Genomic DNA, 21,437 nt, shown 5'->3' on the forward strand with positions numbered 1-21,437 from the left:
AGTACTGATATTATTCCTCTTCAACTGACCGCTTTGTTTTCTATGCAAAAACCACTTCGCCACAGAAGACTCGATATTATTGGTATAGCAAGGTCTGCTCTTCTCCTCCTTTCAAAACTTGCAAAAAGCTGTATTTAAAAGAGCAGGTTGGCCGGGGTAATTCACACCCTTCACTGCCAGATTAATGTTTAGGTTAGTGGGAATCACAGAGGAATTAGGGATGGAAACTTCTTTGCTGATGGTAGAAGTGGTCTGGTGAATTTTTAGAGAGAAGAGGCCGTCGATGTTTCAATGTAGAAAAATGTTCTGGCTGCAGCCTGCAGTATGGACTTGTTGGCGTGTGTAGCTCCCAGTGTTCTGACAGCGTAACGTTTTGGGGAAGCATGTGATTCAACAGCTACCAGTGGGCTTCGTGCGGCAGAGATTTTGTGGCTGTTAGCGGAGCTGATAACAGAGGGTCGTTAAGAGAAGCCTGCATGAGGTAGGCAAAGGAGTAATGTTTGCCGGCGGGGGACGTGCGGCGATTAACCTGTGCGGTAGTGAAAAGGACTTAAAGAGAAGGAAGTGTGCGGATGCGGAAAGAATGGAATAATTGTGGTAGGCTGCCGGCTGAGTAGTTTGGTGAATGTTTGGTGTGGTTCCGGCACTGCCGATTGGATGGTGGGGCTGCAGTGTGAGTCAGATAAAAAAAAAAAAAAACAGGAGTAGGATCCACTTGGACTAACTGGCATGTATAGAGGCGTGTAATGCAAAAGGACTGTTTTTGGTAGTTTTTCTCGCTCATGGCCGTACCACCCTGAACACGCCCGATCTTGTCTGATCTCGGAAGCCAAGCAAGATAGGGTCTGGTTAGTACTTGGATGGGAGACCTACTGGGAATACCACGTGCTGTAAGCTTTTCTCACTTTTACTTTATACAGGGGGCACTCCACTTCACGATTAATTCAAATCTATCACTCCCCTTCCATTTTACTATTTTATATATATATTTTTTTTCTTTCATTCATAAAGGCAGCTTTTACACACCGTTTTACTCTAAATACTGCCTGGTAATTATAGCTGCTGTAAGCTGTTCGTGCCTTTATTCCACCAGGGCGCGATCTTCTCACAAACTTGAAGACTGTCACTCCCCATTCACGTTTTACAACTTATTGTTAATAATAAAGAGACAGCTTTTTACACACAGTTTTAAACAAAGTACTAATATAATTCCTCTTCAACTCACCGCTTTGTTTTCTATGCAAAAACGACTTCACCACAGAAGACTCGTTATTATTGGCATAGCAAGGTCTGCTCTTCTCCTCCTTTCAAAACTTACTAAAAGCTGTATTTAAAAGAGCAGGTTGGCCGGGGTAATTCACACCCTTCAATGCCAGCTTAATGTTTAGGTTAGTGGGAATCACAGAGGAATTAGGGATGGAAACTTCTTTGCTGGTGGTAGAAGCGTTCTGGTGAATTTTTAGAGAGAAGAGGCCGTCAATGTTTGAATGTAGAAAATTGTTCTGGCTGCAGCCTGCAGTATGGACTTGTTGGTGTGTGTAGCTCCCAGTGTTCTGACAGCGCGACGTTTTGGGGAAGCATGTGATTCAGCAGCTACCAGTGGGCTTCGTGCGGCGGAGAGTTTGTGGCTGTTAGCGGAGTTGATAACAGAAGGTCATTAAGAGAAGCCTGCATGCGGTAGGCAAAGGAGTAATGTTTGCCGACGGGGGACGTGCGGCGATTAACCTGTGCGGTAGTGAAAAGGAGTTAAAGAGAAGGAAGTGTGCGGATGCGGAAAGAATGGAATAATTGTGGTAGGCTGCCGGCTGAGTAGTTTGGTGAATGTTTGGTGTGGTTCCGGCACTGCCGATTGGATGGTAGGGCTGCAGTGTGAGTCAGATAAAAAAAAAAAAAAACAGGAGTAGGATCCACTTGGACTAACTGGCATGTATAGAGGCGTGTAATGCAAAAGGGCTGTTTTTGGTAGTTTTTCTCGCTCACGGCCGTACCACCCTGAACACGCCCGATCTCGTCCGATCTCGGAAGCCAAGCAAGATAGGGTCTGGTTAGTACTTGGATGGGAGACCTACTGGGAATACCAGGTGCTGTAAGCTTTTCTCACTTTTACTTAATACAGAGGGCACTCCACTTCACGATTAATTTAAATCTATCACTCCCCTTCCGTTTTACTATTTTATATATATATATTTTTTCTTTCATTCATAAAGGCAGCTTTTACACACCGTTTTACTCTAAATACTGCCTGGTAATTATAGCTGCTGTAAGCTGTTCGTGCCTTTATTCCACCAGGGCGCGATCTTCTCACAAACTTGAAGACTGTCACTCCCCATTCACGTTTTACAACTTATTGTTAATAATAAAGAGACAGCTTTTTACACACAGTTTTAAACAAAGTACTGATATAATTCCTCTTAAACTCACCGCTTTGTTTTCTATGCAAAAACCACTTCGCCACAGAATATTCGATATTATTGGCATATTATCTGCTCTTCTCCTCCTTTCAAAACTTGCTAAAAGCTGTATTTAAAAGAGCAGGTTGGCCGGGGTAATTCACACCCTTCAATGCCAGCTTAATGTTTAGGTTAGTGGGAATCACAGAAGAATTAGGGATGAAAACATCTTTGCTGGTGGTAGAAGCGGTCTGGTGAATTTTTAGAGAGAAGAGGCCGTCGATGTTTGAATGTAGAAAATTGTTCTGGCTGCAGCCTGCAGTATGGACTTGTTGGGGTGTGTAGCTCCCAGTGTTCTGACAGCGCGACGTTTTGGGGAAGCATGTGATTCAGCAGCTACCAGTGGGCTTCGTGCGGCGGAGATTTTGTGGCTGTTAGCGGAGTTGATAACAGAAGGTCATTAAGAGAAGCCTGCATGCGGTAGGCAAAGGAGTAATGTTTGCCGACGGGGGACGTGCGGCGATTAACCTCTGCGGTAGTGAAAAGGAGTTAAAGAGAAGGAAGTGTGCGGATGCGGAAAAAATGGAATAATTGTGGTAGGCTGCCGGCTGAGTAGTTTGGTGAATGTTTGGTGTGGTTCCGGCACTGCCGATTGGATGGTGGGGCTGCAGTGTGAGTCAGATAAAAAAAAAAAAAAACAGGAGTAGGATCCACTTGGACTAACTGGCATGTATAGAGGCGTGTAATGCAAAAGGGCTGTTTTTGGTAGTTTTTCTCGCTCACGGCCGTACCACCCTGAACACGCCCGATCTCGTCTGATCTCGGAAGTCAAGCAAGATAGGGTCTGGTTAGTACTTGGATGGGAGACCTACTGGGAATACCAGGTGCTGTAAGCTTTTCTCACTTTTACTTAATACAGGGGGCACTCCACTTCACGATTAATTTAAATCTATCACTCCCCTTCCGTTTTACTATTTTATATATATATTTTTTTTCTTTCATTCATAAAGGCAGCTTTTACACACCGTTTTACTCTAAATACTGCCTGGTAATTATAGCTGCTGTAAGCTGTTCGTGCCTTTATTCCACCAGGGCGCGATCTTCTCACAAACTTGAAGACTGTCACTCCCCATTCACGTTTTACAACTTATTGTTAATAATGAAGAGACAGCTTTTTACACACAGTTTTAAACAAAGTACTAATATAATTCCTCTTCAACTCACCGCTTTGTTTTCTATGCAAAAACGACTTCAACACAGAAGACTCGTTATTATTGGCATAGCAAGGTCTGCTCTTCTCCTTTCAAAACTTGCTAAAAGCTGTATTTAAAAGAGCAGGTTGGCCGGGGTAATTCACACCCTTCAATGCCAGCTTAATGTTTAGGTTAGTGGGAATCACAGAGGAATTAGGGATGGAAACTTCTTTGCTGGTGGTAGAAGCGGTCTGGTGAATTTTTAGAGAGAAGAGGCCGTCAATGTTTGAATGTAGAAAATTGTTCTGGCTGCAGCCTGCAGTATGGACTTGTTGGTGTGTGTAGCTCCCAGTGTTCTTACAGCGCGACGTTTTGGGGAAGCATGTGATTCAGCAGCTACCAGTGGGCTTCGTGCGGCGGAGATTTTGTGGCTGTTAGCGGAGTTGAGAACAGAAGGTCATTAAGAGAAGCCTGCATGCGGTAGGCAAAGGAGTAATGTTTGCCGGCGGGGGACGTGCGGCGATTAACCTGTGCGGTAGTGAAAAGGAGTTAAAGAGAAGGAAGTGTGCGGATGCGGAAAGAATGGAATAATTGTGGTAGGCTGCCGGCTGAGTAGTTTGGTGAATGTTTGGTGTGATTCCGGCACTGCCGATTGGATGGTGGGGCTGCAGTGTGAGTCAGATAAAAAAAAAAAAAAAAAACAGGAGTAGGATCCAATGGGACTAACTGGCATGTATAGAGGCGTGTAATGCAAAAGGGTTGTTTTTGGTAGTTTTTCTCGCTCACGGCCATACCACCCTGAACACGCCCGATCTCGTCTGATCTCAGAAGCCAAGCAGGATAGGGTCTGGTTAGTACTTGGATGGGAGACCTACTGGGATTACCATGTGCTGTAAGCTTTTCTCACTTTTACTTTATACAGGGGGCGCTCCACTTCTCGATTAATTTAAATCTATCACTCCCCGTCTATTTTACTATTTTATATATTTCTTTTTTCTCTCATTCATGAAGGCAGCTTTTACACACGTTTTACTCTAAATACTGCCTGTTAATTATGCTGTAAGCTGTTCGTGCCTTTATTCCACCAGGGCGCGATCTTCTCAGAAACTTGAAGACTGTCACTCCCCATTCACGTTTTACAACTTATTGTTAATAATAAAGAGACAGCTTTTTACACACAGTTTTAAACAAAGTACTGATATAATTCCTCTTAAAGTCACCGCTTTGTTTTCTATGCAAAAACCACTTCGCCACAGAATATTCGATATTATTGGCATATTATCTGCTCTTCTCCTCCTTTCAAAACTCGCTAAAAGCTGTCTTTAAAAGAGCAGGTTGGCCGGGGTAATTCACACCCTTCAATGCCAACTTAATGTTTAGGTTAGTGGGAATCACAGAGGAATTAGGGATGGAAACTTCTTTGCTGGTGGTAGAAGTGGTCTGGTGAATTTTTAGAGAGAAGAGGCCGTCGATGTTTGAATGTAGAAAATTGTTCTGGCTGCAGCCTGCAGTATGGACCTGTTGGCGTGTGTAGCTCCCAGTGTTCTGACAGCGCGACGTTTTGGGGAAGCATGTGATTCAACAGCTACCAGTGGGCTTCGTGCGGCGGAGATTTTGTGGCTGTTAGCGGAGTTGATAACAGAAAGTCATTAAGAGAAGCCTGCATGCGGTAGGCAAAGGAGGAATGTTTGCTGGTGGGGGACGTGCGGCAATTAACCTGTGCGGTAGTGTAAAGGAGTTAAAGTGAAGGAAGTGTGCGGATGCGGAAAGAATGGGATAATTGTGGTAGGCTGCCGGCTGAGTAGTTTGGTGAATGTTTGGTGTGGGTCCGGCGCTGCCGATTGGATGGTGGTGCTGCAGTGTGAGTCAGATAAAAAAAAAAAACCAGGAGTAGGATCCAATGGGACTAACTGGCATGTATAGACGCGTGTAATGCAAAAGAGCTGTTTTTGGTAGCATCTCTCGCTTACGGCCATACCACCCTGAACACGCCCGATCTCGTCTGATCTCGGAAGCTAAACAGCGTAGGGTCTGGTTAGTACTTGGATGGGAGACCACCTGGGAATACCAGGTGCTGTAAGCTTTTCTCACTTTTACTTTATACAGGGGGCGCTCCACTTCACGATTAATTTAAATCTATCACTCCCCTTCCATTTGACTATTTTATATATATATATTTTTTTTTCTCTCATTCATAAAGGCAGCTTTTAGAAACCGTTTTACTCTAAATACTTCCTGGTAATTCTAGGTGCTGTAAGCTGTTCGTGCCTTTATTCCACCAGGGCGCGATCTTCTCACAAACTTGAAGACTGTCACTCCCCATTCACGTTTTACAACTTATTGTTAATGATAAAGAGACAGCTTTTTACACACAGTTTTAAACAAAGTACTGATATTATTCCTCTTCAACTGACCGCTTTGTTTTCTATGCAAAAACCACTTCGCCACAGAAGACTCGATATTATTGGCATAGCAAGTTCTGCTCTTCTCCTTTCAAAACTTGCTAAAAGCTGTATTTAAAAGAACAGATTGGCCGGGGTAATTCACACCCTTCAATGCCAGCTTAATGTTTAGGTTAGTGGGAATCACAGAGGAATTAGGGATGGAAACTTCTTTGCTGGTGGTAGAAGCGGTCTGGTGAATTTTTAGAGAGAAGAGGCCGTCGATGTTTGAATGTAGAAAATAGTTCTGGCTGCAGCCTGCAGTATGGACTTGTTGGTGTGTGTAGCTCCCAGTGTTCTGACAGCGCGACGTTTTGGGGAAGCATGTGTAGGAATTATTAGCTCAGGTAAATTTTAATATCTCCACCAATATGTTTTGAAATTAATTAACTTTTAATTAATTATTATTTAATGCTGATTATTAACCAATTGTTATGCCGAATGGTCGGCTCCTCCAAACTCAATTGTGAATCCCCGATATCTGTTAATGTGAGACTTAAATGGGATTCATTAATAACCAGTATCGCTTAATAAGCTGGGTTAGTGGGCTCGTCCAGCGAGCTGCGTCACCAGGTAATGTAAACGATCGGTAGCGAAGCTCCCCTCACGGCCGATGAGAGAGAGTCTCGCGATATTTCAGGCGAGTTTAGAGGTTTCAGAGCGTAGTAGCCAGATCGCACAGAGGCAGGGACTATTGTGAGCACTCAATGACGGAGGCTGAAGTTGTGTAAAAAGACATGCATTTATTCCTACAACTAACATAAGACAGACATTACACCTAACAAACAATAAACATGAAATAACGGAATAGACACAAACGATGTAATCATGAAAATGCAATGACCAGATTTAAAATGATTAACCTGAAAAGGGAAAACTGTTCTGCAAAGCAAGCAGTTTGTAGGAATATAAACCTAAAGGAATATAGCAGATGAATAGGACAGTTTAGGTTGTTAGAAAGGAAAGGAAGTTGGTTTACTTGGATGCAGGAAAGAGGGAGGTCTTTGCAGTTGGTTGCAGTGGCTGATGAGCTGATGGGTGATGGCTCTCAGGGAGGCGCGGTGTTTGCAGCGGTTGTTGGAGTGGAGTCCCTCCGGTTCTTTCTTCTGGTGAAGCTTGGGCTGAGTTGCAGTTCTTTGGGTCTTCACCGACGGGCTTTAAGAACGCTGCTTGTTTCTCCGTGTTCTTCTCTTTTTCTCCGCCTTTCTCCTCTTTGTTCTGAGGTGCCAGGTTTTATAGCATAAGGTTCGTGATTAGGAGTGACCAGGAATTCGAGTCCTGGACCAATGGCTGACCATCCATTTGGCGGGCTTTCGGAAGGGGGTCGGTATCAGTCCTTTTGGGATTTATGACCAGACTGACTTCTCTGGTAATTGTGATTTTCATTAGGCTGGTGTAACTTTTGATATGTCCACTTTTGTGGTAACCATTGACCAGATTTGGAAACTGGAGTGATTTTCCTTCGGTTTGATACCAAACATGCCGTACCAGCCTAGCGGTTCACACCAAATACCATCTGTGATGATTAATTAATGATTACTTATATTATGCTATTATGTTATGTTCTATTACTCACACCAGTATATGGTACAGGTGGTTTAGGTTGTACCTCAACAGATATTACCCTTTATACAGACATTATATGACATATTCTCATGTCATAAGCACATCTTACCCTTAGATAGGCATGGTAGAATACAAAGATCAGATAAGGGTTGCCGAGGAATGTGGCAAAGAAAAGGGGGGGGGAGAAGGTTTGTCAAACAAAGAAAAAGAATCTCCAAAAGTTAAGACACATTCGAACATAACCTGTACATATCTGTATATTAAGACTAGTAGTCAAGAGTAAATACATAAACAGATATACAAAAGCCAAACTTAAAAGAAACTTTCTGTGGGGTGCTGGGTGAGTGGTATGTAAGGCAGGACGTCGGGGGATGGGGTTGTGTGCCAAGTCGAGGGGCCCCTGTCCCTGGGGATCCACTCTGCTCTCTGTAGGTTGTTAAAGCTTTGGGCAATAAAAGTTGGAGTGCTGGCCTCCCTGGTTATCTATGTGTGTGGGGTCACAAACCCCCCTTTGGGGCCTAGGTCGATGTGTGCCTTCTCGTACCAGGGTAGGCCTTGTCTCAGGCCACCTGGAATTTAAGCTTTGTGATATGTGCATGTGTGATCCTACACATGTGATTCAGCAGCTACCAGTGGGCTTCGTGCGGCGGAGATTTTGTGGCTGTTAGCGGAGTTGATAACAGAGGGTCGTTAAGAGAAGCCTACATGCAGTAGGCAAAGGAGTAATGTTTGCTGGCGGGGGACGTGCGGCGATTAACCTGTGCGGTAGTGAAAAGGAGTTAAAAAGAAGGAAGTGTGCGGATGCGGAAAGAATGGAATAATTGTGGTAGGCTGCCGGCTGAGTAGTTTGGTGAATGTTTGGTGTGGGTCCGGCGCTGCCGATTGGATGGTGGGGCTGCAGTGTGAGTCAGATAAAAAAAAAAAAAACAGGAGTAGGATCCAATGGGACTAACTGGCATGTATAGACGCGTGTAATGCAAAAGGGCTGTTTTTGGTAGCATCTCTCGCTTACGGCCATACCACCCTGAACACGCCCGATCTCGTCTGATCTCGGAAGCTAAGCAGGGTAGGGTCTGGTTAGTTCTTGGATGGGAGACCACCTGGGAATACCAGGTGCTGCAAGCTTTTCTCACTTTTACTTTATACAGGGGGCGCTCCACTTCACGATTAATTTAAATGTATCACTCCCCTTCCATTTTACTATTTTATATATATATTTTTTTTTTTCTCTCATTCATAAAGGCAGCTTTTAGAAACCGTTTTACTCTAAATACTTCCTGGTAATTCTAGGTGCTGTAAGCTGTTCGTGCCTTTATTCCACCAGAGCGCGATCTTCTCACAAACTTGAAGACTGTCACTCCCAATTCACGTTTTACAACTTATTGTTAATGATAAAGAGACAGCTTTTTACACACAGTTTTAAACAAAGTACTGATATTATTCCTCTTCAACTGACCGCTTTGTTTTCTATGCAAAAACCACTTCGCCACAGAAGACTCGATATTATTGGCATAGCAAGTTCTGCTCTTCTCCTTTCAAAACTTGCTAAAAGCTGTATTTAAAAGAACAGATTGGCCGGGGTAATTCACACCCTTCAATGCCAGCTTAATGTTTAGGTTAGTGGGAATCACAGAGGAATTAGGGATGGAAACTTCTTTGCTGGTGGTAGAAGCGGTCTGGTGAATTTTTAGAGAGAAGAGGCCGTCGATGTTTGAATGTAGAAAATTGTTCTGGCTGCAGCCTGCAGTATGGACTTGTTGGTGTGTGTAGCTCCCAGTGTTCTGACAGCGCGACGTTTTGGGGAAGCATGTGATTCAGCAGCTACCAGTGGGCTTCGTGCGGCGGAGATTTTGTGGCTGTTAGCGGAGTTGATAACAGAGGGTCGTTAAGAGAAGCCTACATGCAGTAGGCAAAGGAGTAATGTTTGCCGGCGGGGGACGTGCGGCGATTAACCCTGTGCGGTAGTGAAAAGGAGTTAAAAAGAAGGAAGTGTGCGGATGCGGAAAGAATGGAATAATTGTGGTAGGCTGCCGGCTGAGTAGTTTGGTGAATGTTTGGTGTGGGTCCGGCGCTGCCGATTGGATGGTGGGGCTGCAGTGTGAGTCAGATAAAAAAAAAAAAACCAGGAGTAGGATCCAATGGGACTAACTGGCATGTATAGACGCGTGTAATGCAAAAGAGCTGTTTTTGGTAGCATCTCTCGCTTACGGCCATACCACCCTGAACACGCCCGATCTCGTCTGATCTTGTAAGCTGAACAGGGTAGGGTCTGGTTAGTACTTGGATGGGAGACCACCTGGGAATACCAGGTGCTGTAAGCTTTTCTCACTTTTACTTTATACAGGGGGCGCTCCACTTCACGATTAATTTAAATCTATCACTCCCCTTCCATTTTACTATTTTATATATATATATATTTTTTTTCTCTCATTCATAAAGGCAGCTTTTAGAAACCGTTTTACTCTAAATACTTCCTGGTAATTCTAGGTGCTGTAAGCTGTTTGTGCCTTTATTCCACCAGGGCGCGATCTTCTCACAAACTTGAAGACTGTCACTCCCCATTCACGTTTTACAACTTATTGTTAATGATAAAGAGACAGCTTTTTACACACAGTTTTAAACAAAGTACTGATATTATTCCTCTTCAACTGACCGCTTTGTTTTCTATGCAAAAACCACTTCGCCACAGAAGACTCGATATTATTGGCATAGCAAGTTTTGCTCTTCTCCTTTCAAAACTTGCTAAAAGCTGTATTTAAAAGAACAGATTTGCCGGGGTAATTCACACCCTTCAATGCCAGCTTAATGTTTAGGTTAGTGGGAATCACAGAGGAATTAGGGATGGAAACTTCTTTGCTGGTGGTAGAAGCGGTCTGGTGAATTTTTAGAGAGAAGAGGCCGTCGATGTTTGAATGTAGAAAATAGTTCTGGCTGCAGCCTGCAGTATGGACTTGTTGGTGTGTGTAGCTCCCAGTGTTCTGACAGCGCGACGTTTTGGGGAAGCATGTGATTCAGCAGCTACCAGTGGGCTTCGTGCGGCGGAGATTTTGTGGCTGTTAGCGGAGTTGATAACAGAGGGTCGTTAAGAGAAGCCTACATGCAGTAGGCAAAGGAGTAATGTTTGCTGGCGGGGGACGTGCGGCGATTAACCTGTGCGGTAGTGAAAAGGAGTTAAAAAGAAGGAAGTGTGCGGATGCGGAAAGAATGGAATAATTGTGGTAGGCTGCCGGCTGAGTAGTTTGGTGAATGTTTGGTGTGGGTCCGGCGCTGCCGATTGGATGGTGGGGCTGCAGTGTGAGTCAGATAAAAAAAAAAAAAAAACAAGAATAGGATCCAATGGGACTAACTGGCATGTATAGACGCGTGTAATGCAAAAGGGCTGTTTTTGGCAGCATCTCTTGCTTACGGCCATACCACCCTGAACACGCCTGATCTCGTCTGATCTTGGAAGCTAAGCAGGGTAGGGTCTGGTTAGTACTTGGATGGGAGACCACCTGGGAATACCAGGTGCTGTAAGCTTTTCTCACTTTTACTTTATACAGGGGGCGCTCCACTTCACGATTAATTTAAATCTATCACTCCCCTTCCATTTTACTATTTTATATATATATTTTTTTTTTTCTCTCATTCATAAAGGCAGCTTTTAGAAACCGTTTTACTCTAAATACTTCCTGGTAATTCTTGGTGCTGTAAGCTGTTCGTGCCTTTATTCCACCAGGGCGCGATCTTCTCACAAACTTGAAGACTGTCACTCCCCATTCACGTTTTACAACTTATTGTTAATGATAAAGAGACAGCTTTTTACACACAGTTTTAAACAAAGTACTGATATTATTCCTCTTCAACTGACCGCTTTGTTTTCTATGCAAAAACCACTTCGCCACAGAAGACTCGATATTATTGGCATAGCAAGTTCTGCTCTTCTCCTTTCAAAACTTGCTAAAAGCTGTATTTAAAAGAACAGATTGGCCGGGGTAATTCACACCCTTCAATGCCAGCTTAATGTTTAGGTTAGTGGGAATCACAGAGGAATTAGGGATGGAAACTTCTTTGCTGGTGGTAGAAGCGGTCTGGTGAATTTTTAGAGAGAAGAGGCCGTCGATGTTTGAATGTAGAAAATTGTTCTGGCTGCAGCCTGCAGTATGGACTTGTTGGCGTGTGTAGCTCCCAGTGTTCTGACAGCGTGACATTTTGGGGAAGCATGTGATTCAACAGCAACCAGTGGGCTTCGTGCGGCGGAGATTTTGTGGCTGTTAGCGGAGTTGATAACAGAGGGTCATTAAGAGAAGCCTGCATGAGGTAGGCAAAGGAGTAATGTTTGCTGGTGCGGGACGTGCGGCGATTAACCTGTGCGGTAGTGAAAAGGACTTAAAGAGAAGGAAGTGTGCGGATGTGGAAAGAATGGAATTATTGTGGTAGGCTGCCGGCTGAGTGGTTTGGTGAATGTCTGGTGTGGGTCCGGCGCTGCCGATTGGATGGTGGTGCTGCAGTGTGAGTCAGATAAAAAAAAAAAAAAAACAAGGAGTAGGATCCAATGGGACTAACAGGCATGTATAGACGCGTGTAATGCAAAAGGGCTGTTTTTGGTAGCGTCTTTCGCTTACGGCCATACCACCCTGAACACGCCAGATCTTGTCTGATCTTGGAAGCTAAGCAGGGTAGGGTCTGGTTAGTACTTGGATGGGAGACCACTTGGGAATACCAGGTGCTGTAAGCTATTCTCACTTTTACTTTATACAGGGGGCGCTCCACTTCACGATTAATTTAAATCTATCACTTCCCTTCCATTTTACTATTTTATATATACATTTTTTTTTCTCTCTCTTTCATAAAGGCAGCTTTTAGAAACCGTTTTACTCTAAATACTGCCTGGCAATTCTAGGTGCTGTAAGCTGTTCGTGCCTTTATTCCACCAGGGAGCGATCTTCTCACAAACTTGAAGACTGTCACTCCCCATTCACGTTTTACAACTTATTGTTAATGATAAAGAGACAGCTTTTTACACACAGTTTTAAACAAAGTACTGATATAATTCCTCTTCAACTCACCACTTTGTTTTCTATGCAAAAACCACTTCGCCACAGAAGACTCGATATTATTGGCATATTATCTGCTCTTCTCCTCCTTTCAAAACTTGCTAAAAGCTGTATTTAAAAGAGCAGGTTGGCCGGGGTAATTCACACCCTTCAATGCCAGATTAATGTTTAGGTTAGTGGGAATCACAGAGGAATTAGGGATGGAAACTTCTTTGCTGGTGGTGAATTTTTAGAGAGAAGAGGCCGTCGATGTTTGAATGTAGAAAATTGTTCTGGCTGCAGCCTGCAGTATGGACTTCTTGGTGTGTGTAGCTCCCAGTGTTCTGACAGCGCGACGTTTTGGGGAAGCATGTGATTCAGCAGCTACCAGTGGGCTTCGTGCGGCGGAGATTTTGTGGCTGTTAGCGGAGTTGATAACAGAGTGTCGTTAAGAGAAGCCTGCATGCAGTAGGCAAAGGAGTAATGTTTGCCGGCGGGGGACGTGCGGCGATTAACCTGTGCGGTAGTGAAAAGGAGTTAAAAAGAAGGAAGTGTGCGGATGCGGAAAGAATGGAATAATTGTGGTAGGCTGCCGGCTGAGTAGTTTGGTGAATGTTTGGTGTGGGTCCGGCGCTGCCGATTGGATGGTGGGGCTGCAGTGTGAGTCAGATAAAAAAAAAAAAAAACAGGAGTAGGATCCAATCCTACTAACTAACTTTTATGTATAGACGCGTGTAATGCAAAAGGGCTGTTTTTGGTAGCATCTCTCGCATACGGCCATACCACCCTGAACACGCCCGATCTCGTCTGATCTCGGAAGCTAAGCAGGGTAGGGTCTGGTTAGTACTTGGATGGGAGACCACCTGGGAATACCAGGTGCTGTAAGCTTTTCTCACTTTTACTTTATACAGGGGGCGCTCCACTTCACGATTAATTTAAATCTATCACTCCCCTTCCATTTTACTATTTTATATATATATACATATTTTTTTTTCTCTCATTCATAAAGGCAGCTTTTACACACGTTTTACTCTAAATACTGCCTGGTAATTCTAGGTGCTGTAAGCTGTTCGTGCCTTTATTCCACCAGGGAGCGATCTTCTCACAAATTTGAAGACTGTCACTCCCCATTCACGTTTTACAACTTAGTGTTAATGATAAAGAGACAGCTTTTTACACACAGTTTTAAACAAAGTACTGATATTATTCCTCTTCAACTGACCGCTTTGTTTTCTATGCAAAAACCACTTCGCCACAGAAGACTCGATATTATTGGCATAGCAAGTTCTGCTCTTCTCCTTTCAAAACTTGCTAAAAGCTGTATTTAAAAGAACAGATTGGCCGGGGTAATTCACAGCCTTCAATGCCAGCTTAATGTTTAGGTTAGTGGGAATCACAGAGGAATTAGGGATGGAAACTTCTTTGCTGGTGGTAGAAGCGGTCTGGTGAATTTTTAGAGAGAAGAGGCCGTCGATGTTTGAATGTAGAAAATTGTTCTGGCTGCAGCCTGCAGTATGGACTTCTTGGTGTGTGTAGCTCCCAGTGTTCTGACAGCGCGACGTTATGGGGAAGCATGTGATTCAGCAGCTACCAGTGGGCTTCGTGCGGCGGAGATTTTGTGGCTGTTAGCGGAGTTGATAACAGAAGGTCATTAAGAGAAGCCTGCATGCGGTAGGCAAAGGAGTAATGTTTGCCGGCGGGGGACGTGCGGCGATTAAGCTGTGCGGTAGTGAAAAGGAGTTAAAGAGAAGGAAGTGTGCGGATGCGGAAAGAATGGAATAATTGTGGTAGGCTGCCGGCTGAGTAGTTTGGTGAATGTTTGGTGTGGTTCCGGCACTGCCGATTGGATGGTGGGGCTGCAGTGTGAGTCAGATAAAAAAAAAAAAAAAAACCAGGAGTAGAATCCAATGAGACTAACTGGCATGTATAGACGCGTGTAATGCAAAAGGGCTATTTTTGGTAGCGTCTCTCGCTTACGGCCATACCACCCTGAACGCGCCCGATCTCGTCTGATCTCGGAAGCTAAGCAGGCTAGGGTCTGGTTAGTACTTGGATGGGAGACCACCTGGGAATACCAGGTGCTGTAAGCTTTTCTCACTCTTACTTTATACAGGGGGCGCTCCACTTCACGATTAATTTAAATCTATCACTCCCCTTCCATTTTACTATTTTATATATTTCTTTTTTCTCTCATTCATAAAGGCAGCTTTTACACACCGTTTTACTCTAAATACTGCCTGGTAATTATAGCTGCTGTAAGCTGTTCGTGCCTTTATTCCACCAGGGAGCGATCTTCTCACAAATTTGAAGACTGTCACTCCCCATTCACGTTTTACACTGTTAGCCCGGATTTAGTTTCTACTTAAATATTAAAGCATTATATACTAAAAAGAAAAAGTTTGATGATATCACTTCATAATTTTAAGTATATTCTACTAATTTGTTGGCATAGTCCAATGTGCAAATAATGTGAAGTACAATAAGCTTAAATTGAAAAGTTATTTAACAGACCACACCTCTTCTTCCCAATTGTGATAACTGCCTATTAACAGAGTAATGAGCAGTTGCTCAAGGTATCAGTGTGTGTGTGTTTTCCTTATTTCAACAGTCCATATTGCAGCCTGCTCTTACACAGACATATAATACAAAACAAAAACAGTCTAAAACTGATTTTTTTGTTGCGGTTGTGTGGATTCAAACACCGCTGGCGAGGAACTGGAAGGTGAGTTTAACTCCCTCAGTTGTAAAAACTTCATTTAAACTTTCGTCATTTCGACGGAAATTTTTAGACACTGGCTAATTTACCTGGCTGTGCAATGTATATTTACCTAACTGTGGGGGGGAGGGTTTTGGGGGCAGCGGTGGAAACAATTTTTTAACATTTACCGGTTCGTTGGCTTTTTTTATCCACAACTAATCGATATCTAATGCTAGTGTAACCCAGCCTTAGATTGAGCTACGCATTAATATGTTCATATTATTATTTTTCTTTTTTTGTGAGTATTCCCCTTTCAGAATTGAGGGAGTGTCGTAAACAAGATGCAGCGTTACGGCAGCTGGTTGTCATGGTACTCCTAGTGGGGATTCGCGGGCTTCGCCTTTAGGCTTTCACCTGGCCGGCTGCAACCGTTATTTTTTCCAAGAAGATAGCGGGAACACATGCGCCTGTTTTACGCGGTTTACCACGGCCTATTGTATCTGGTAAGTTCCTTTAAGACAACATAAGCGAATATGTATCTTAAGATGTGTATGTGACTTAAAATGCCCTATATTAAAGCTAATTCGCCGTAAACTAGCAAAATAATAAATGTGATGTCAGTGTTCAGACTTTTCCAGTCTGTTAGGTTTCTTAAGGTAAATGTTGTTAATGTTTGCTCATTTGCAGGGAAAATAAAGAGAAATTCTTAGAGTTAAGTCTAAAGACACCGATTAAATAATGGTTTGGAAGTGCAAGTATTGTCCTTTTAGCTGTGAAAAAAGAGCACAATTATTTAAACATTACAGGCTAAAACACGGAGGTTATACCAGAACCGAGCCTTTTCCTTGTTTACATCAGGAATGTCTGTGCACATTTAAATCATTAAATGCACTAAAAGTTCACCTGTCCCGCATTCACACAAAAACTCCAGATCAGCAACAAAGTACAGATATACCAACTAAGTTTAGCTGTCTGTCGTGTGGATTTACAGAGTCTTGTTCAGAGAGTGACTTTTTCACTCACCTGCATCGTGCACATCTAAAAGTAAATCATAAAGTCAGATGCCCTTATGAAGACTGTAATTTTGAAAGCAGTGTTTACTCCACCTTCAAAGCACACAAGAGTAAAGTACACAAACAACAGATCTCAAAGAGGTTTAAATCAGAAATTGTTGGTGACAATATTATAAGCCATGACAGTAATGCTTCACAAGAGCAGATGTCAGATGATGATATTGAGGACACACAAGAGTTGTCTGAGGTAACTGAATGTGATCTTCACGATTTAGAAAAACAGCTTGAGCACAACTTGGCATCTTTACTACTAAAGATGCACACTGTTTTGCACATACCAGAGAGTGCAGTGCAAGATGTGATAGAGCAGCTCTGTCAAATCAATAAGCTCTCACAACCACTTGTACAACACAGAGTCAGGGGCATATTAAACAAATATTGTGCTGACATGGATGAGACTGTTATTAAAGAGATTATCAGTGCTGTGTCAGAAAGTAACATGATGACACATTGTTCCAAAGATGGACCTTTAGGAACTGCCAAAAAAAGAGCAGCCTATGTGCGTAGAGAGTTTCCACTGGTAAATCCAATTGAATATGTTGTGGAGAAAGGCAAAAAAACTCTTGCATATGTTCCCATTGTTCCTATGCTACAGAAGTTGCTTAACAAAACTGATGTTTTAGACAAAGCTATGTCAGAAAAAGTACATGTCCCTCAGGAATTCAGATCATATACTGATGGGCAATACTTTACTGAAAATCCATTTCTTGCAAAAGATGAGTTCACAATTGCTCTTGTACTTTACATTGATGACTTTGAAGTCGCCAATCCTCTTGGAACATCAAAGCTTAAACACAAGATGTGTGCAGTATACTGGGTTATTGCAAACATACCTTCAAAATATCGGTCAACCCTCAGCTCTATCCAACTTGCTCTACTGTGCAATACCTCCACAGTCAAGGAGTGTGGTTATGCAAAAGTTTTCCAACCTCTGATCTATGATCTAAAATTATTGGAGAAGAATGGCGTTTACCTGGAGCAACTAGGTGCAAGTGTGAAAGGTACAGTCTTGTATGTTGCAGCTGACAATCTTGCTGCCCACTCTCTTGCAGGTTTCCTGGAGAGTTTTACTGTCGACAAGTTCTGCAGATTCTGTTTGGCAAGCAGTAGAGACACTCAACAACAAGAGGTATGTTCTGGTTTCTTTCAACTCCGAGACAAAGAGTCCCATGACAGGCAGGTGCAGGATATCAGAGAGGACCCTGGAATGACTCGAGCTTATGGTGTGAAAGGAGCATGTCCTTTAACTGAGAATCTTGAGCACTTTCATGTGGTCAGTGGGTACCCTCCTGACATCTTGCATGATATTTTGGAAGGTATTGTTCCAGTTGAATTGTCCCTGTGCCTTACAGACCTGATAGGCAAGACTTATTTCACCCTAGATATGCTGAATCAGGCCATCAGGTTTACATTTTAAGTAGTCATTTAGTGACAAAACAGATCGACCTCAGGTTATTGGAAAGGGATTTTCCAGTAAGGGGACCATTGGTGGAAATGGCCATGAGAACTGGTGTCTCATAAGGCTCCTTCCATTTCTCATTGGTCACTGTGTCCCTGAGGGTGACAACACTTGGGAAATTCTCATGCTGCTCAAAGATATTACTGAGCTAGCTGTAGCACCAAAGCATACAGAAGAGACGCTTAACTTTCTGGACTGTAAGATAGCAGAGCACAGGCACTTACTGCAGTCAACATTTCCAGAGTTTCGTTTAAGGCCAAAACATCACTTTGTGGAACATTATCCTCAGCTGGTAAGGAAATTTGGTCCCCTGTCTGAGGTTTGGACAATGCGGTTCGAGGGGAAGCATAAATTCTTTAAGAGGGTAATTCGCACTGCTCAGAACTTTAAAAATGTTGCCACGACACTTGCTACAAAACACCAGAAGGCAGTCAGTTACCATCTCGATTGTAGCTCATTTTTCAGACCATCAGTTGAGATGTCAAAGGTTACTCCAGTTTTGCTTGCCACCTTCCCTCACAGTGTGCAGACAGCAATTGCTCAAAACTTTACAACACCAGAGTCGGTGCTTGAAGCTGCATCTGTCAGTGTAGATGGAATCAAGTATCATCCAGGCATGATACTGTCTTCTGGGTCATGCTCTGGTCTGCCTGCATTCGTCCAGATTCACAAGATTGTTGCAGTTAATGTAGAGATTCTATTTGTCTGTCACAAATTGGCCGCATGGTACAGGGAGCATTTGAGATCTTACCAACTTCATTGTGATAGTGTTACTTCTATGTGTGTGTTGAAGATGTCAGATTTAAATGATGTCCTCCCATTATCAGCATACATGGTACAAGGAGAGCTTATGGTGACACTGAGACGATTTGTAATTTGCTAAACAGCTGTCTGTCTTTTTTTTTTTTTCTTTTAATTTTTCAGATGGCCATGGAACAGAAATTAACAATGCGGGTTATCATCTCCGAGGGTGATATAAGAAAGATGACAATGAACCCTCGACCATACATACTTGAAGATTTGATTAGCTGGCTCAAAGGCACTCTCCAAACAAACTACAATTTTACCTTACAGTACCAAGATCCTGAATTTAACAATGAATTATGCAACCTCACAGACTTGTCTGAGCTCCCAGATAAACCAACGGTCAAAATCATCCCTATCATTGAGCTTGTGCCAGTCCCTGGAGGTTCTGAATTATGTAGTGACACAGGCAGCCAAGCAGACACCGAGATCCTGTCCATCTCTTTGGATAGAAGTTCTCAGTGGCCAGCGGTATTTGAAATTCCAAAATTTCAAGTCGATGTAGATTATAGACTACGCCAAGGTAACCTGCAGTATTTCAGGGATGCAACCTTTCTTAAAGTCACAAAAGAACTAAAGCATGACATACTCGAGAAATTGGCTGAGATCATGTATGCATTTAAAGCATACCCAACAAAGGAAGATTTTGAGACTGTTGCTAAGGCTTTAGTGCAAACACACCCATGCCTTAAAGAAACTGGGTCACACTCTGGCTGGAATGGTTGGAAGAATAGCCTTAAGTTCAAAATGGGTAATTATAGAACCAAAATGCGGCAGCTGGGTCGACTTGATGTTACTGTCAATGGTGGCAAGCGAAGAAGTGACACTACAAATGGCGATCCTGCAAACACACAGATCAAGAAGCCAAAGAAAGGGGAAATAAATTTCCTGCCTGATTTTCCAGAGGGGATGACTGACCAAAACATGGAAGTAGCTCGTGAGGTTCTGGTCAATGAAATGATGAAGACAAAGCCAAGGGAATCCCTGGTTAAGAAAGAGATGGATGTGACGTTTGCTTTTCGCAGAAAGGAGATTGTCAATGAGAAGCCTGCCATCAGCCAGGTGGTGCATCGTTGGCCAGCTCTTTTTACAGAAAATCAGGTTTGTGTTTAGTGTCTACATATCATGTAGTGTTGAGTGTGTCAGATTAAAACAGTGTGAACATTGACTGATGCATTGTTTGCCATGTTTCAGGTTTATTATGAATTTGGCAGAGTGGTAGGGAAAAATCTCAGAGAGAACTTCTTGGATGCACTTGACAATTTGTCTCCAAGCCTCATGGACCTCTTCAAAAAGAAGAAAGGCCTTACTGGTCAGCTTTTGGCTGAACTTTTATACCAGACAAAGGTAAGTTAACATATCTACATCAGTCCTGTTTTCCTATGAAGCTTTTCCTCCTTATCCTTTTTGTTTCTTGTCTAATTTTTCTCTCCCCCTCTTTGCTCTTCTCTATTTCTCCCTCTTCTATTCATTTTCTACACCTTTTTTTACCTCTGCATTTTCTATTCTCATAATTTTATCTCCTATTTCCATTAAATTTTTTCCTAATCTCTTCTTGTAATTTCTTGTAAATTACAGTCAGTATCCTTATAAAGTGTTTTATTCCATGTCCACTATCGTCTAGACAACTGAGCCAACAGACGTCAGATGCCTTTGTCTTCGGGGACTGCCGGTCACCTTGGGTGATGATCCTTCTGCCTTCTTCAAGACCTGCTTTGTAAGCATATTCATTTTTATACATGTTGCAGATGCATGTGAGGGGCCGTGCAAGCACACACACTCACACACACACATACATTCTCCTCTTGCACACATTCTCCTCTCTCTCACACACACACACATTCTGCTCTCTCTCTCACACACACACACACACATTCTCCTCTCACACACACATCCTTCTCCTATCCTCCTCTCCTCTGAGAGGAGAATGTGAGTGTGAGAGGAAAATGTGTGTGAGTGCCAGAATGAATTATGGCTTGCACGGCCCCTCATAAATGCATGTTCTTTGTTTTTATTTTATTTTTAAACCATTAATCCGCACTACTATGTGCTACAGATTTATTCAGTTTTTCAGACTTGGAGTTTTTTTTATTTATTTTTACCATAAAATTGTCTGTATGTTTAATCAGTGGCATGAAATTAACTGAAAAAACTTGGCTGAAAAAAATTGGGTTCAGTTAACATTAAATATTTTGCTGTAATTGTACAGTGAAAAGGAAGCTGAACAAGCCAGGCCTCATATCTTGTATGAACAGAGTGTCTTTTACTAATATATCAGTGTACAGTGTTTATTCTTAGGGTATTTGTATTGTTAACACTTTGAAAATGTTTGTGCTAACTAACACACGATTGTACATTTGTTTCTCTGTAAGGACACAGCTGACAATGACTTGTACAGGCAAACTCCAGTGGGATTGCTTTTCATTGGTGAAGAGAACCTTAAGCTGAACCCATCCAAAGTGGGAATCATCTTGGAAGGGAATGTGGTGATGGATGATCTGGCCAACCTTCCTCAGGCCTTCTATGTCCTTTTTGGACTGATATATGCCCTGCACCTGGACTATCCCAGATACATGAAAAACGCTTTTTGCTTTGTTCAGCAGGTGATGTTTAACCTGGGTAAAAGTGAGCTGCCACCAAAAATTCAGACTCTGAAAAACCAACTTGCAGTGTAAAGAGGTGTTGTTACACTATTTCTCCAGATAGGAGAAAGATTGTTTGTTCTTTTAGAAAAGGGACTTATTTGCACTGTTATGCACTTTTTTCTATTTATGTAATTGGACTGGCACTGATATGTC

At 42.8% G+C, this 21,437-nt stretch overlaps 1 protein-coding gene, 7 non-coding genes and 4 pseudogenes across 8 annotated transcripts in view; all 12 read left to right on the forward strand.

Moving 5' to 3' along the window:
• The first annotated feature begins 778 nt into the window (after positions 1-778).
• On the forward strand, positions 779-897 carry LOC125732102 (5S ribosomal RNA; annotated as a pseudogene).
• Positions 898-1,974: 1,077 nt separating this feature from the next.
• LOC125731419 (5S ribosomal RNA) lies at positions 1,975-2,093 on the forward strand (annotated as a pseudogene).
• Positions 2,094-3,167: 1,074 nt separating this feature from the next.
• Positions 3,168-3,286, forward strand: LOC125731320 (5S ribosomal RNA; annotated as a pseudogene).
• A 1,077-nt stretch (positions 3,287-4,363) lies between these two features.
• Positions 4,364-4,482, forward strand: LOC125732029 (5S ribosomal RNA; annotated as a pseudogene).
• A 1,065-nt stretch (positions 4,483-5,547) lies between these two features.
• LOC125734778 (5S ribosomal RNA) lies at positions 5,548-5,666 on the forward strand. Its single transcript, XR_007394081.1, has one exon. It is a non-coding gene; the product is annotated as a 5S ribosomal RNA (ribosomal RNA).
• A 2,930-nt stretch (positions 5,667-8,596) lies between these two features.
• LOC125735656 (5S ribosomal RNA) lies at positions 8,597-8,715 on the forward strand. The gene has a single exon (XR_007394949.1). It is a non-coding gene; the product is annotated as a 5S ribosomal RNA (ribosomal RNA).
• Positions 8,716-9,792: 1,077 nt separating this feature from the next.
• Positions 9,793-9,911, forward strand: LOC125730912 (5S ribosomal RNA). Its single transcript, XR_007391206.1, has one exon. It is a non-coding gene; the product is annotated as a 5S ribosomal RNA (ribosomal RNA).
• Positions 9,912-10,990: 1,079 nt separating this feature from the next.
• LOC125734560 (5S ribosomal RNA) lies at positions 10,991-11,109 on the forward strand. Its single transcript, XR_007393867.1, has one exon. It is a non-coding gene; the product is annotated as a 5S ribosomal RNA (ribosomal RNA).
• Positions 11,110-12,188: 1,079 nt separating this feature from the next.
• LOC125737142 (5S ribosomal RNA) lies at positions 12,189-12,307 on the forward strand. The gene has a single exon (XR_007396409.1). It is a non-coding gene; the product is annotated as a 5S ribosomal RNA (ribosomal RNA).
• Positions 12,308-13,374: 1,067 nt separating this feature from the next.
• On the forward strand, positions 13,375-13,493 carry LOC125733440 (5S ribosomal RNA). The gene has a single exon (XR_007392786.1). It is a non-coding gene; the product is annotated as a 5S ribosomal RNA (ribosomal RNA).
• A 1,083-nt stretch (positions 13,494-14,576) lies between these two features.
• Positions 14,577-14,695, forward strand: LOC125733614 (5S ribosomal RNA). The gene has a single exon (XR_007392953.1). It is a non-coding gene; the product is annotated as a 5S ribosomal RNA (ribosomal RNA).
• Positions 14,696-15,719: 1,024 nt separating this feature from the next.
• LOC125726674 (sterile alpha motif domain-containing protein 3-like) overlaps positions 15,720-21,437 on the forward strand; it is a 5,939-nt gene continuing 221 nt past the window's right edge. Inside the window, exons 1-6 of the mRNA XM_049003039.1 lie at positions 15,720-15,806; positions 17,429-17,505; positions 18,760-19,740; positions 19,834-19,986; positions 20,264-20,356; positions 21,012-21,437. The exon at positions 21,012-21,437 is cut by the window's right edge and continues 221 nt beyond it. Coding sequence (XP_048858996.1) covers positions 18,760-19,740; positions 19,834-19,986; positions 20,264-20,356; positions 21,012-21,314 — 1,530 coding nt within the window. The 5' untranslated portion in view covers positions 15,720-15,806; positions 17,429-17,505 and the 3' untranslated portion in view covers positions 21,315-21,437. The remainder of the gene's footprint in view (positions 15,807-17,428; positions 17,506-18,759; positions 19,741-19,833; positions 19,987-20,263; positions 20,357-21,011) is intronic.

Source organism: Brienomyrus brachyistius, chromosome 2 (genome assembly GCF_023856365.1).
Source record: "Brienomyrus brachyistius isolate T26 chromosome 2, BBRACH_0.4, whole genome shotgun sequence".
NCBI lineage: Eukaryota > Metazoa > Chordata > Actinopteri > Osteoglossiformes > Mormyridae > Brienomyrus > Brienomyrus brachyistius.